The following is a 14,589-nucleotide window of genomic DNA, read 5'->3' on the forward strand; positions in this document are numbered from 1 at the left end:
CTGGGAGTGCTGTGAGGTTCTCCAGCATGGACAATCGGTTCCCAGTGGCCCAGTCCCAAGCCTGGAAGGACTTCTGGGGGGCTCTTTGTGTTCAGCTCAGCTTCCACTCCTGTTCCAGGGTGGTCATCCCTTGGAGCAGGTCCTCACCCTGCCTAACGCACATTCCAGAGGGAAAGCAGGGTCTCTCACATCTAGCCCTAGATTTCTTCGGCGTCTGGTGTGCTTAGCGTCACTTCTATGCCGTGGATCCCTAGCTTCCCTATGACAGGTTGGGCTTTATGGGCCTTCAGACTTTCTCTTACAAAATAACCTAATTTCAAAAACTTAAACTTCTTTTCCTAGCCCTTTCACTATTTCCAGTGAAACAGGGGCTAGTTCCAAAGTTTTCTTGATTCTATCAGTCTCTGGGTCCTTCCAAATGCAAGAGTGAGAAATAATTCTCTCTCTTCTCTTTATCATTTACTCCTTGTAGTTTCCTTGGAAGGTATAGTCCCAGCTTTACAAAGGAGAAAATTTATGCTCAGAGAGGGTTGCTGATCTCCCTAGGGTCACACAGCTAGGGACATGCAGTCAGGAGTGGGACCCAGGTCTAACTGACCCCACAGCACAGAGTAGACACTGTCCACTGACTCTTTCCTGCACAAGCGTCTTTGGCTTCCTGCTGCTGGGCTGCTCTGCTCCCACACTGCCCATGCGTGGCTCCTGGGGGCCGCCTTTGCTGTCTGTCTTCAATAGGGCCCCCCATCTTTCCCTTGAATCTCTCTGTCCTGCATAAAAAGCCTTGGCCCCTCCTCTGCTGCCTGTCAGCTTTCAACATCTCACCCCGCCTCCCCATTGTCTGTGACTCCCCTGTACTCCTCCCAGGCTTTAGTTTTCCCCACTCCCCTGAAATTCCCTTCTCCCACGTTCCTGATGGAGTCCCGCAGGGCTGGGTGGCTTGTCATCACATGTCTCTTAATTCTTTTCTCAGTCCCATCCCTCAAAAAGCTCTCAAAACATCACCACACCTGCCCCTGCCTGTGCCCCACAGCTTGCATGTGGCAACCTCTCAGCCATCAGTTCTGGGTGCGTGCGAGTCCCTGGGCAGGTGTCTGGTACTCTGTCCTCTTGCACAGCTGGGGAGTCCCTCAAGGGCTGACGACAGGGAGGCTGAGAGGGTACCCAAAGTCATGGAGAACTTAGTTTTGCTTCCAAAAGGCTTACAGAGGAATTGTGTGTTTGTGTGTGTGTGTGTGTGTGTGTGTGTGTGTGTGCGCGCGCGCGCGCACGTGATGAACACACACGTGCAAATGAGTCAATCTATACATCAATGCGCATTTGGATCTGGCAGCAACTGAGTTTTGGAAAAGAAACCAACAGGCCCTCAGCCTAGTGTTAATCCAAGAAAATCCCGGAGGAGAGAGCTGGGCTTGTCTACCTACTGCCCTGAGGAGCAGAGGGGAGAAATATATTTCCTCTCAAGGCCTAGTGGACTGAACACAGTCAGGTTCGGATACTCAGGAATTGAGATCTTTGGGGTCCTAGCGCTTGAAGGGGTTTGAAGCAAGCTGCCAGTGCAAGTGGAAGGCCTTCCTGAGAGGAATAGAAGCAAGCTGGCAAAAGGAGAGGAAAAGGGAGGAAAAAAGAAGTGGGCTGATCAGTTTGGGCCCAGCTTGGGGGAGGAAAGGTCATGGCATGAGGCCAGGTGACAGGTGGGCAGGGAGAGATGTAGGTGTTGTGGGTGAGAAAGGCCGGCCAACGGCAGGAGGCATGTGCTCTGGAGTTGGACAAGTGTGGCTTGTCAGTGCCAGCTGTGTGACCCTCGGAGTGGATTTTGACCTTTGTGAATCTGAGTTGTCTTTTCTTTAAAATGGGGCTACTACTAATCAGCTTGAGAACTTTTTTGTGATTTTTTTTGGGGGGAGTACTGGGGATTGAACTCAGGGCCACTTGACCACTGAGCCACATCCCCAGCCCTATTTTGTATTTTATTTAGAGACAGGGTCTCACTGAGTTGCTTAGCAACTTGCCATTGCTGAGACTGGCTTTGAACTCTAGAGCCTCAGCCTCCTGAGATGCTGGGATTATAGGTGTGCACCACCGTGCCTGGCTTCTTTTTAAATACACCATATCTTTATTTTATTTATTCATTTTTATGTGGTGCTGAGGATTGAACCTAGTGCCTCACATGTAATAGGTAAGTGCTCTATCACTGAGCTACAACCCCAGTCCCCTTTCTGTGATATTTAAGTAAGGTGAAGCTGCTAACATGTACTTGGGGCCTGCAGGTGTTAGTCCCTCTTTCCTCTCTCATTTTGTCTTTATTTTATAAATGCAGGGTATATAACAAGCCAGAAGTATGGATGTGTGGTTAATACCTTCGTCCTACACATGATGCCCTCTGCCCTCATGGTACTGGGAATGAAACCCAGGGCCTTTCACATGCTAGGCAAGTGCTCTAACACTGAGATACAGCCCCAGATCTTTTTAAACTTCATTTTGTCTTAAGACAAGGTCTTGCTAAGTCGCTGAGATAGTCATTTGAACTTGTGATTCTCCTGCCTCAGCCTCCAGAGTAGCTGGGATTACAGGCATGTGTCACTATGCCCGGTCTGGATATGATTTTTTAATATCCCCATATGCCCACTGCAGTCCTGGGGATGAATAGAAAAAGAAGATGAACTTGATGAGCTCCAGCCTTACAGTTCCAGCCCTACTGGGTTGCCTTGAAAGGGAGCAGTGGAAAGAGAATAGGAGTTTGATTCAGAAATGGGAATTGATTGTGACCTGGACAAATTTTGTTTACTTCTCTGGGCCTGCATTCTTGATTCTGTGCTAGGCAAGTTATGTGCTGCATTCTTTGAGCATCAGTGGATGGGAATTTTCTGTGATTCTCTGCACTCATTTATAGGAAACAGTTTCACTTCTCTGTCTTTGTGCCTCTTCTCCAGGGTAGGAGAAAGCTCAATAGAAAGCCTTGGGTCTAGTCCCAGATGTGTCTTTTCCTAACTGTATTGGCTAGAGTAAGTCACAGTCTCCCAGGGCCTCCGTTTTCTTTTTTATCTAATGGATTGGAAAGAGCTTGACTGCCTTGTTCTCAGGACTCTTGGGCAGGTACTTGGTGGGGTGAACTGTGCAAATGTAAACTGATGGTGACTTTTATGCCTTCCTATTCCTTCTAGTTCCTGCTTTTCTGCCTTCTCAGATGTCTGCAGCTCTGTTTGTCATCTGCCTATTGCTTGACCATTACTTCTTTCTCTTTGGGTCAGTTTCTTAGTTTGAAAGCGCAGATCACTACAAGGATCTGCTTTGGGCTGGTGCGTGCACACATGCAAACATGTATGCATACACACATGCATGCTCCTCCAAAATGCTAGAAGGAATCGATTGTGCAGAATGATATGTCTCATAGGGAGTATGCTGAATTAAAATAATTTTGATTGCCTGTCAGAAAATGATTAGGCAACAGTGATTGCCATGCCAGGACCATCCCAGACCCTATTGTTCCCAAGACCTGGATTACTCATTCCCTAAAGAGATGCTTGGTTTAGCAGCCTAAGGATGTTAGTGCTAGGACAGAGTCTTTGACAACAGTGTCATGGAGATGGGAGGGAGAGAGAGAGAGCAGATGAGACGTGGAAGTACTTTTTGGAGGAGGGTGTGGAGCAAACACCATGGGAAAGGACAGACAGGGTCAGAGGTGGGAAGGGGGTGCAGAAGGCTGACATTGCATTTTGGATCAGAGCCACAGGTCAATGGGGCCAGATGTTCTTCCCAGACTTCTTGCAGATTTTGCATTCCACAGTGGAGTTTTACCATCCATGTCTATGATTTGCCACTGACAGAGTTGCTAGCAGTCAGGTGAAGTTAGATCAGGCTTCTCTCTACTGTCTTCCATTGCTTATATGCAAGAATGGGGAGCCTGCCTGGCTTCTAGGAAGTCTCCAAATGACAGTCTGTGTGGGGTTCTGGACTTTCCAAATCTTGCCACTGCTGTCCACCAACATTGATCAAGTGCTGCTCTCCAGGAAGGGCCCTGAGATTTCCCTGCCTATTGCAATACATGCGGAATCCTCTTGTACCTGGACAAAATCTAAGATTACCTGAACTCTGCATCTCCAATCTCTCCTTCTCAGAGTGAATTAAAGAAATATTTTGCAAGTATTTGCATGTGCCAGGAGTAAAGGACTCAAAGTGATAAAATAAGCTTTTTGCCCTCAAAGCCCTCAGCAGTGGGACAGCTTTCCATGCAATCTGCCTTTAACACAGCAGGCAGAACTTAAAGTCAATTGCTGTGCTGTTGTCTAGTACATGGGTTAGGATTTAGCACACTACATATAGTTCGACATCCTTGACTCAAATACTAGCTGTGCCACTTACCATCTGTGGAGACTTGGGGAGGCTCATCAATCTTTGTGCCTTAGTTTCCTCATTTAAAAATGGATAGAATAATAGTATTATCTCAAAGTAATTGTGAAAGTTAATACACATAAAATATATAAAAAGTACCTGACACAGGTCAGTTTTTGATACATGATAGCTGTTATTGTCATCATCATTACTATCATTGCCTCCGAAAACCATGGCAACTTCTCAGATTAGGTTTTCTAGACTCCCATATTAGCCTCCTTTCCAAATCTATATTCACTCTTTTTCATGGGCCAATGAAAGGATGGGACCCCCGTGGGGCTCCACACCTCCCCGTCCTTCACTTTACCAAATGGAACAAATATCTATTCATCTCACTGCTCTGTGTGCTTTTTTCAACTGACATCTGCAAACCACCCAGGGGCACCTGTTTTCTGTTGCTGGTGTCTCTGTCATGCCTCTGATGTCTGTCTCCTGGCCTGGTCTACCTTTGAAGAAAAGAAACAACTGGGAAATTTAGAAAAGACTACCTCTCCCCTTTGGTTCTCCCAGACCTCCTACCTACCCATCCTGTTTGATGATAGCATCTTTCTCTTTAAGCAACCAGTGTGGTGCATTTGTGAAAGCTTACATTAAAAACTTCTACATTTTTTTTAGTTACTGAAGCCCTTACTCTGTGTTAGGGGATGCAATTTGGTGAGCTTTGGGGTTTGGAGGACAGATCTCAGAAATGGGTCCTTCAGAGCTCCTTCAGAGATCCAAGCATGGACAATTGCACCTGCTACTCGTGGTGTCAGAGTGGGCTTGGTAGACCAAAAGGGCAAGCTGAGAATGGAAACTTACATACCTTTGTGACAGGGGTTATGAAATCCTTCTAAGAAACATCAGGTAGCAGATGTGGGGTCCTATTTTCCCAAAGTCACAAATGCTTGAGGAGAGATCTCGTCTGATAAAATGATTACCACACGAGCCAATCTTGCCTGCACAGCACTTTCGAGAGCCCATCCTGGGAGCTAGGTGTGTAGTGTTTATCGTATTGTTGAGGCTCGTAAAAATCTTGTATGGCTGCAGGCAACCAAACCCTTTGGAGGCGCTGCATCTCCGCTGACTCTGGAGGACCAAGCCCAATTTCCTCCCTGTATATAAGGGGAAGTCTCTGGGCTTGGGGTAGAGGAGTGCTCAGCTCCTTCCTTCCTTCTTCTTCTTTGCTCCTACTTTTCTCTAAGCCACCATGAGCAGGCAGTGTAGCTCCAGGTCGGTGTGCCGGGGCGGAAGGGGCTTTAGCTCTGGCTCCGCAGGCATCGTCAGCCTCCATCGCAGGTCCACCAGCAGCTCTGTCCGCCGCAGTGGAGGAGGTGGCGGGAGGATTTCAGGAGGATTCTGTGGTGGAGGTGCTGGAGGTGCCGGTGGTGGCTTTGGCAGTCGGAGTCTTGTTAATCTTGGTGGCAGCAAGAGCATCTCCATAAGTGTGGCTGGAGGAGGTGGACGTAGTGGGTTTGGCGGTGGTGGTTTTGGCGGTGGTGGTTTTGGTGGTGGTGGCTTTGGTGGTGGCGGCTTTGGAGGTGGAGGCTTTGGTGGTTTTGGCAGTGGAGGTGGTTTTGGCAGTGGAGGTGGTTTTGGAGGTGGTGGATTTGGAATTGGTGGATATGGGGGTGGCTTTGGGCCTGTCTGCCCCCCTGGTGGCATCCAAGAAGTCACCATCAACCAGAGCCTTCTGCAACCCCTCAATGTGGAGATTGACCCTGAGATCCAAAAAGTCAAGTCTCGAGAAAGGGAACAGATCAAGACACTCAACAACCAATTTGCTTCCTTCATTGACAAGGTGAGTTCATCTGCTCAGGGCATTGGGAGAGCTGCTCCTGGGTCATGTGAGGTTGGAGCAGCCCAGAACATGTGGACTCAACTCCATGTTTCTGTGTTTGGATGACTGAAGGGATATTTTGTGGAATGGGCTTCTAAGGAGATATGTTAGAATTATACTCAGAAATGATGCCAATGACATCTTTCTCTTGAACATTTACCTTAAATGTTTTTGTTTAGCTCTTGAGCTGGATTGGGATCTTTTGAATGAAGATAATAGAAATGGGGCTTATGGAACTTTCTAGGGCACAATGAGAACCATGGAAGTGTCTTCCTAGCCATAAAAGAGAGAACTGAGTGTGGACAGAGTGCCTTGTGATGTAGCAGAAAGGATGGAGTGAGTCAGCGTAGAGCATTTTTGGCTGTCAGAAGAGAGCTCCACCCTCTGAGAATTTCACATTGGTACTAGACCAGTGGAGTATTTTAAAATTCTTTTATTTCCCATCATCAGTTCTGGATAAACATGTAAACCTTCTCCACTTTTCTTCTTAACCATCAATACTGTCAATCCAAGGGATCCACAAAAAATTTCAAATCCAAGTTTGAATTTTCTCAGCATAATTTTGAACTGTGTATATGCCCAGGTCATACAAACCAATTCTTATGGTTATCTATTGGAAAAAATTTGGCAAAGCTCTTGAATATCATGTATCTATTCCAAAGAATCATTGCAATATTTTTTTGTGGGCTTTGCTACAGGTATTGTATAGCTACTTCCTTCTAATCCTTCTCTGAATTAAAATGAGTTGGGTTTTGTTTTGAAGATGAGGCTGAATTGATCATCATCTTCTTGTTTCTCCCTTTGTCATGGCCAGGAAATAGGATTGAAGTTCTTTCCCAAATGAGGCACTGGGACCCCATGGGACCCCATTTCTGCACTAGGGGTAATGGGTCTTGTTTTTTAGGTGAGGTTCCTGGAGCAGCAGAACCAGGTGCTACAAACAAAATGGGAGCTGCTGCAGCAGGTGGACACCACCACAAGAACCCACAGTTTAGAGCCCTACTTCGAGACCTACATTTCCAACCTCCGAAGGACAGTGGACCAACTGAAGGGCGACCAATCTCGCATGGATTCGGAACTGAAGAACATGCAAGATCTGGTGGAGGATTACCGGAACAAGTAAGGAAGCCTGGCTGGGCACTTGGCTCTTGCTCTACAAGAGTTCCAGAAAGTGAGAAGCTGAGAATATGATGCATTTGTAGCTAATGTCTTTCCTTAGGTTAGAAGCAAATCAACATGGTATTTTCATCTTCTTAGAAGGTGGAAATAGTTTAGTGGTTTTATTGCTCAGAAGAAAGGGGTGGCCAGGATATCCTGGTTCTCAATAGTAAGCTGATGAACAGGCAAGGCCACTTTTAGTCTAGAATGCTGGACTTTGGGCCTCACTCCTCTGAATCTCCTAATCACTTCTGCTTCTTTGTAGGTATGAGGATGAGATCAACAAGAGGACCAATGCAGAGAATGAATTTGTGACCATCAAGAAGGTGAGAAATTCCTGTGAATGAACATACCTCTTAAATACATAATAGAATAGGGTCTCCACTCATAAGCAGCATGATGCAGAGATCTAGGTAGCGGGTCTGCTGAATATCTAGAGGAGAGTTGTTTTTTTCACATAATGTGGACCTGTATTAACCTGAGTACTTAATTCCTCCATATTTCTCAGCATCTCATGTGGTACTGGGGAGGTGAGTTCTTAGCAAGTCAGGCAATCTCCCTTGATAGTGATGCCAAGCAGCGGAGCAACCCAGAAACTGTGACCTCTCTGGGCTAAAGAGATGTGGGGTAGTCCCCAAGCTTCACTCCTGCTTGGAAAGCCCCTCATGTTTGGAGAGAGGGATCCATCCTGGAAAGAGTATGGCTTCATGATGTCCTTCATTCCTCTAGGATGTAGATGGTGCTTACATGACTAAGGTGGACCTTCAGGCCAAAGTTGACAACTTGCAGCAAGAAATTGAATTCCTCACTACACTCTACCAAGCAGTAAGTCCTCTGATTTCAACCAAGTCTATTTAATTGAAGATAGAACCTTGAAACCAGAACCCACCAGTTTCCAAAAGAATAGAAATGCATCTTCCGTCTCCAGAACCTCCCTCTGTATAAGAGGTTTTTGTTTTAGTACTGTAGGAGTCACTGAACTATTATGTCCTGCAGGAGTTGTCTCAGATGCAGACTCACATCAGTGAAACCAATGTCATCCTCTCCATGGACAACAACCGCAGCCTCGACCTGGACAGCATCATTGCCGAGGTCAAGGCCCAGTATGAGGACATTGCCCAGAGGAGCAAGGCTGAGGCTGAGGCCCTGTACCAGACCAAGGTGAGTGTCCGAATGACTAGCCAGTTCCCTTGTAATGTCTTGACTTCTTGTCCTATGCTTTCTCCTATTTTTGTGTGTGCAAGCATTCCTGGCTCTGCCCACATCTCACTGACATGATCCATCATCTTTAGTATGAAGAGCTGCAGGTCACTGCTGGCAAACATGGTGACAGTGTGAAAACCTCAAAGATGGAGATTTCTGAGCTGAATCGGGTGATCCAAAGACTCAGATCTGAAATCGACAGTGTCAAGAAGCAGGTACTTGTTTCTTTCTTCTAGGGCTCAGCTGTGTGGAATGAGGCTGTGGGGGAAGTTTCCCAGCTTTGAGTCTGACAATCCAGAAGAAGGCTACATTGTCTCCAGTCCCTTCAGTGACTATTCTGGTTTCCAGAACTTAGCTGTCATGCAGGATTTTTTTAAAAGGGAAATTTGTGAAAAGGAGAGGATGTGATGGGTGACCTAGCTTATGACCCCAAGTGGGACTTAGGAGCCAAGGAGTGGGAGGAGAGGCAGCAGGAGGTTTTAGGGCAGGCTGGGAGAAGAATGGCAGGTCTGTGAAGGCTAGAGGAGCTTTGAGTCAAGGCCAAGATCGTTCAAGGAAGTCAGCCTGGTGATGTGCTATCCAGTGGTGGCTTAATGTCCAGTGGTTCTACAGGACTCAGCTCACTGGGGTGGGGGATAGACTTGCCATGGGAGGGTCAAAGCAGGGTTGGGTGTTCTGAGCGGGTTTAATACACTGGCTTCTCTTTTGCAGATCTCCCACCTGCAGCAGTCCATCAGTGATGCTGAGCAGCGTGGCGAGAATGCCCTCAAGGATGCCCAGAACAAACTGAATGAGCTGGAGGATGCCCTTCAGCAGGCCAAGGAGGACCTGGCCCGGCTGCTGCGTGACTACCAGGAGCTGATGAACACCAAGCTGGCCCTGGACATGGAGATTGCCACCTACAGGACCCTCCTGGAAGGAGAGGAAAGCAGGTGAGGAAGGGACCCTGGCAGTTGGTCACTTCTTATGGGCTTCCTTCCTGCAAGCTGATGGTTGCTGAGGATGCAGCCATTGGACGATGGCCTGACCTGGGTGTGGGGAAGTGAAGGCATGGGCAGGAGCAAGGACTTGGGGTTCACTTTGGGAGCCAGAGTCTCTATTTCTTTTCCTTTGTATTTTTCCTTCCTTTCTCTTTTCTTTCCTTTTTTTGAGAGTTATGACATTTCTATATTTGCAATGGAGCAATTTGTTCTTCATTTGGGCGGGCTCAGATATCACCTGTCACAAAGTCAATCCTTTCACAGGTGGCCCTCACTGGCTGCAAGATTCTTATCTACTGTATATGGGGATTTCTCCCTGCCTGTTTGTACTTATGCTTAGAAAAACAGCAGAGGTTTGGGAGGCCAGTGGAGCTGGAGTAGGTTTAGATCAGGTGGGTTGGAGGATCCTCAGCGAGGCAGAGTCTCTGAGATGGCAAGAGTTTGATCACTTCTATGGGCTTCCTTCCTTGAGAGCTGACGGAAGCTTGTGAGGAAGCACGAGGAAGGGCTTTGAGAAGCTGCAGTGTCCTGAGAGATTTGCTTATTTATTTTCTCCTACAGGATGTCTGGAGAGTGTGCCCCCAACGTGAGTGTGTGTAAGTACAAGCCGATTTCTCAGGGGCGTGTGCAGGGTCTGCTGGGTTGGAAAGGGAGTGGGATTAGAGATAACGAAGTGTCTTTTTGCAGCTGTGAGCACCAGCCACACCAGCATCAGTGGAAGTAGTAGCCGAGGAGGTGGCGGCTATGGCTCTGGAGGAGGTGGCTATGGCTCCGGAGGTGGAAGCTATGGCTCTGGAGGTGGCGGTAGCTACGGCTCCGGAGGTGGCAGCTACGGTTCCGGAGGTGGCGGCGGAGGCGGCAGCTACGGCTCTGGAGGCCACAAAGGTGGCTCAGGAATGGGTGGCGGCAGCTCTGGCGGCCGGGTTTCCGGCGGTGGTAGCTCTGGAGGCAGCTACAGCTCCTCTGGAGGCCGGGGATCCAGCTCTGGGGGTGTCAAGAGCTCTGGTGGCAGTTCTAGTGTGAAGTTTGTTTCCACCAGTTATTCCCGAGGGTCCAGATAAAGAGGTGCTCTCTATTCCATTAGCTCTTCCCTCTCCATCCCTACCAAATGTGCTTGACAAGACCAAGGTCAATTGCCCAAGCCTTATTGGAGAAAAGAGCTATGGTTAGCTACACCATCTCATCCTATTTCCCTTGCTCTTTCTTTTCTGCTTTGCTTCCAAAAGAAGTCATTAGATCAATGACAGTCTCAGTTCCCTGGCTAAAACCCTGCTTTGTGTATTGCCTGAGAATAGCTCAGCAATTACCACTACACACATGACATTTCAAAGAGCCTCAGTAATCCAGCCAGACGAGGACTAATTAGACCCAGGGCTTCTTTGCCGTGCATAGAGAGCATGTTCTGGACAGCTCCTTAATAGCCTGTCTCTTGCAGCAAACTCTGTGCTGCTTTGGTTTTGTATATAAGGTGTATGCAAGATGTTTGTCTTTTATGGAGAGGTCTTAAACTCCCCATTTCCTTGTTTTGCTGCAATAAACTGCATTTGAAATTCTCCATCGGCCTCTATCTCCTTTGTTTATGCACTACCCCTGGATGGATGTTTTGTGGGAGTGAAAGAAGACACTAGAGTCACATGGCGCGAGGAGGAGTCGAGACACTTGAACATGAGCAAGATGGGGTGGGGGGGTGGATCGGGCAACATCCAACTAGGGTGAAATCATAGAGAGTCAGGCTTTCTCCCAGAGGATGGAAATGTTCGGGAGAAATGGAGAGTCTGGGGTGGCAGGTTTTCTTGATCTGAGAAAGCTTTCTTAAATAAGGGACACAAGCAAACAGGTTGGGAAGGAAGAGTCTGACATTGGGGAAAAGGGAGAGTATTGTGTTGAAAAGTCATTGTTTAGGCGGCACAGCCAGTGATGTGGTGGGGACCAATAAGCTGCTGTAGCCAAAATGCAGACTTTGCTGCAGGGGTGCTCAAGAACCCAGAGTGGTAATAGAAAGGTGGATATGCCATTTCTCTCCCTTTTTTGGCCACCACCCAAAGCTCTGCTTAGTCTAAGAGGTGCCCTTGTCAATATGCAGACCGGACCTGTGATGTAGTACAAAGGGTTTGCAGAGTGGCCAGAAGCACAGGCGGCTGAGGTCAGATGTGCTTGAGTTTGAATCTGACCACCACCATTTACTAATTATATGAAAATGTGCAAGTTACAGACCTCTCTGCACTTCATTTTCAATCTCTTCAAAATGGAGATAAGAATGTCTTCCTCATGGGGTCTACTGTGGGGGATTGGTAAGACGACTGAACATGTCTGAGCACAAAGGAATCACACAGTAAGTGCTGACTCTAGTGACAACAGTGGTGATGGTGACCACAAGCTGGCTGTCATTTCACAGCTCATCAGACTCCAGATAGCTTGATAGGTGCTTGTTCAAAGGAACAAGTAAGCATCCTCTCCCCAATGGTTCCCACCAGCTCCTAGGCCACGAAAAAGCCAGTCAAAGTCTCTGAGGACCAATTTTCTTAGCTTTTAATTAAGAAAAGTTCCTGGCTCCAGGGTCAGTAAAGGCTGAGAGGAATAAGGAGACTGTAGATGGACAGTGTTAAATAAATACAACTGGGGCAAGCTCCATCCTTCCTTCCTAGTCACCCCTCCTGTAGGTCTGCTGGTTCTATTTGCTTTTGTTGTATCCTGAGGAGCACAGGGTACCTTGACTGCTCCGTGACCAGCCAACTGCATGTCTTCCCTGCAGGCTTGTACCCATCCTGGGCCTTGAACATTCTCTGGCATCGCTAAACTTGTTTAATTCATTGCTTAAAAACACTGAGACGCTAATCCTTTTGCGAAACACGTAGAAACTAGCCTCTGCCCTGAACCAAATTCCTTAAACCATCATAGGCAACTCCATAACTTGACTTGCTCATTGCTGACATTCCAAGGCAGAGAACCTTGTCTTGCTGCCCACCATGAGGACTCTGCAGCTCCCATGTTATGTAAATTCCACTAATGAATACTTTGGACTGATCATCCTAGTATTTTAGGACTTCTCCCATTGGGATACCAGCTGTCCTCATCTTGGCATGCATGATTGGGGCTTCCCTGCTGCCATTTTGGGGGTGACTCCAGCTATGGACTGGAGTGAGAATCTGGACTGATGTGAGAATTTGGAAAACATTATGAAGGAGCAGAAAAAAACAGGAACTTTGATTTAGAGAATCTGGGTTTAATCCACTCTAATATTTAAAGGGCAGGCATTTAGAAAACTAATTCACGGCTTACAGGATGTGTGGATCCTTGGACGAGCTGCATGACCATTCTGAGCCTCAGTTGTCACTTAGGTGAAATGGAGAGGAGAGTATTTGCTTGTAGACATCAAGAGGATGAAATACATACAGTGTGAAATGCTTTGCGAATTGGGACTGTGTTGTGTAGAAGTAGTTAAATGGCATTAAAATAAGTAACGAAGAAGCACAAGAAGGTAGCTGGCTGTTCAGCGCCTTCAAGGAAGGCTGTACCTTGATGTGTCACTGGCCCCATGACAGCTTTGTAGGGACATGAAATTGACTTTATTAGTACATCCAAAGGTGACTGTGTTCTTGAGAACTGATTTATGCAAATTAAACATATTTGAGTTGGGTGTGTCAACCAGAATGTTCAGGCTCATGAGGGAACTTATATTTTCAGTGACAAAAATAACAGAGCCATTCTGTCTTGTTATCAAGTTACACGGGAAATGAAATTACTTACAAAAGGTGGCTTGGTGCTTGTGGATTTGAACGGCGGGAGTTAGGTGGCCTTCAGGGAGAAGATTCTGTCTTCATGAAAGAGCTGGCCTCTGGGGCCAATGCATGCAGAACCACTGTTCCGGGGATACTGTTGAATCATGTATTCTTATACTCTGGTCCATGCTTTCTAGATTTTCTCTTAGGTTACAACTTTATTTGTCACATTTCAGTAATGGGGATACTCCTGTCTTTCTTGTTTGGACTTGAGTTTCCTTGATAAGGTCAGACATTAGCTAGAGAAATGACCATTTACAGTGAAGTTGGTCAAGGCTTGTAAAGTTGCAAGGATTACATGAAAACTCTGTGTAAGTCAACGTATGATAGAGAATTAAGGTGAGTGAGATCAAGTGCCTCAAAACATCCATAGTAGAAAGAAAATAAAGGGAGAAAACATTCCGTCTTTGGTTTTGTGGGATTGGCTTATTTTGCTTAGCTTGATGTTCTTCAACTCCAACCATTTACAGCAAATGCTATAATTTTACTATGCTTTAAAGCTGAGTAATATTCCATTGAGTATATATACCACATTTTTTTTAAAAATTTATTTTTTAATTATAGTTGGACACAATACTTTTATTTCATTTATTTATTTTTATATGGTGCTGAGGATTGAACCCAGGGCCTCGTGTGTGCAAGGTGAGCACTCTACTACTGAGCCACAACCCCAGCCCAACCACATTTTCTTTATCTGTTCATCTATTGAGGGACACCTAGGTTGGTTTCATAGTCTAGCTATTGGAATTGAAACAAATAACCCAAACAATAAATGGGCTAAGGAACTGAACAGATACTTCACAGAAAAAGAAATATAATTAATCAACAAATATATGAAAAAATGTTCAACACTTCTAGCAATTAGAGAAGTGCAAATCAAAACTACTCTAAGATTTCATCTCCTGTCAGAATGGCAATCTTCAAGAATACAGGCAACAACAAATGTTGTTGGTGAGGATGTGGGGGGAAAAGGTACACTTATACATTGCTGGTGGTACTGCAAATTGGTGCAACAACCATGGAAATCAGTATGGAGATTCCTCAGAAAACTGAGAATGGAACCACCATTTGACCAGGCTATCCCACTCCTTGGTTTATACCCAAAGGACTTAAATCAGCATACTATAGTGATGCAGTCACATTAATGTTCATAGCAGCTCAATTCACAATAGGCAGGAGGCACTAGGGAAGAATAGCAATACCTTAGATTAGGTACAGGGAAGTGATGTGAGGGGAGGGGAGGGGAGGTGGGGATAGGAAA

The 14,589-nt window shown here is 46.4% G+C and overlaps 1 protein-coding gene across 1 annotated transcript; it reads left to right on the plus strand.

Annotated features, from left to right (window-relative positions):
* The first annotated feature begins 5,578 nt into the window (after positions 1-5,578).
* Krt1 (keratin 1) lies at positions 5,579-10,610 on the plus strand. The gene is made up of 9 exons (XM_026398769.2): positions 5,579-6,169; positions 7,113-7,327; positions 7,632-7,692; positions 8,096-8,191; positions 8,363-8,527; positions 8,659-8,784; positions 9,281-9,501; positions 10,111-10,145; positions 10,237-10,610. The coding sequence occupies exons 1-9, from the start codon at positions 5,579-5,581 to the stop codon at positions 10,608-10,610; spliced, it is 1,884 nt and encodes a 627-aa protein (XP_026254554.1).
* The last annotated feature ends 3,979 nt before the right edge of the window (positions 10,611-14,589 follow it).

This window comes from Urocitellus parryii, chromosome 5 (assembly GCF_045843805.1).
Source record: "Urocitellus parryii isolate mUroPar1 chromosome 5, mUroPar1.hap1, whole genome shotgun sequence".
Classification (NCBI taxonomy): Eukaryota; Metazoa; Chordata; class Mammalia; order Rodentia; family Sciuridae; genus Urocitellus; species Urocitellus parryii.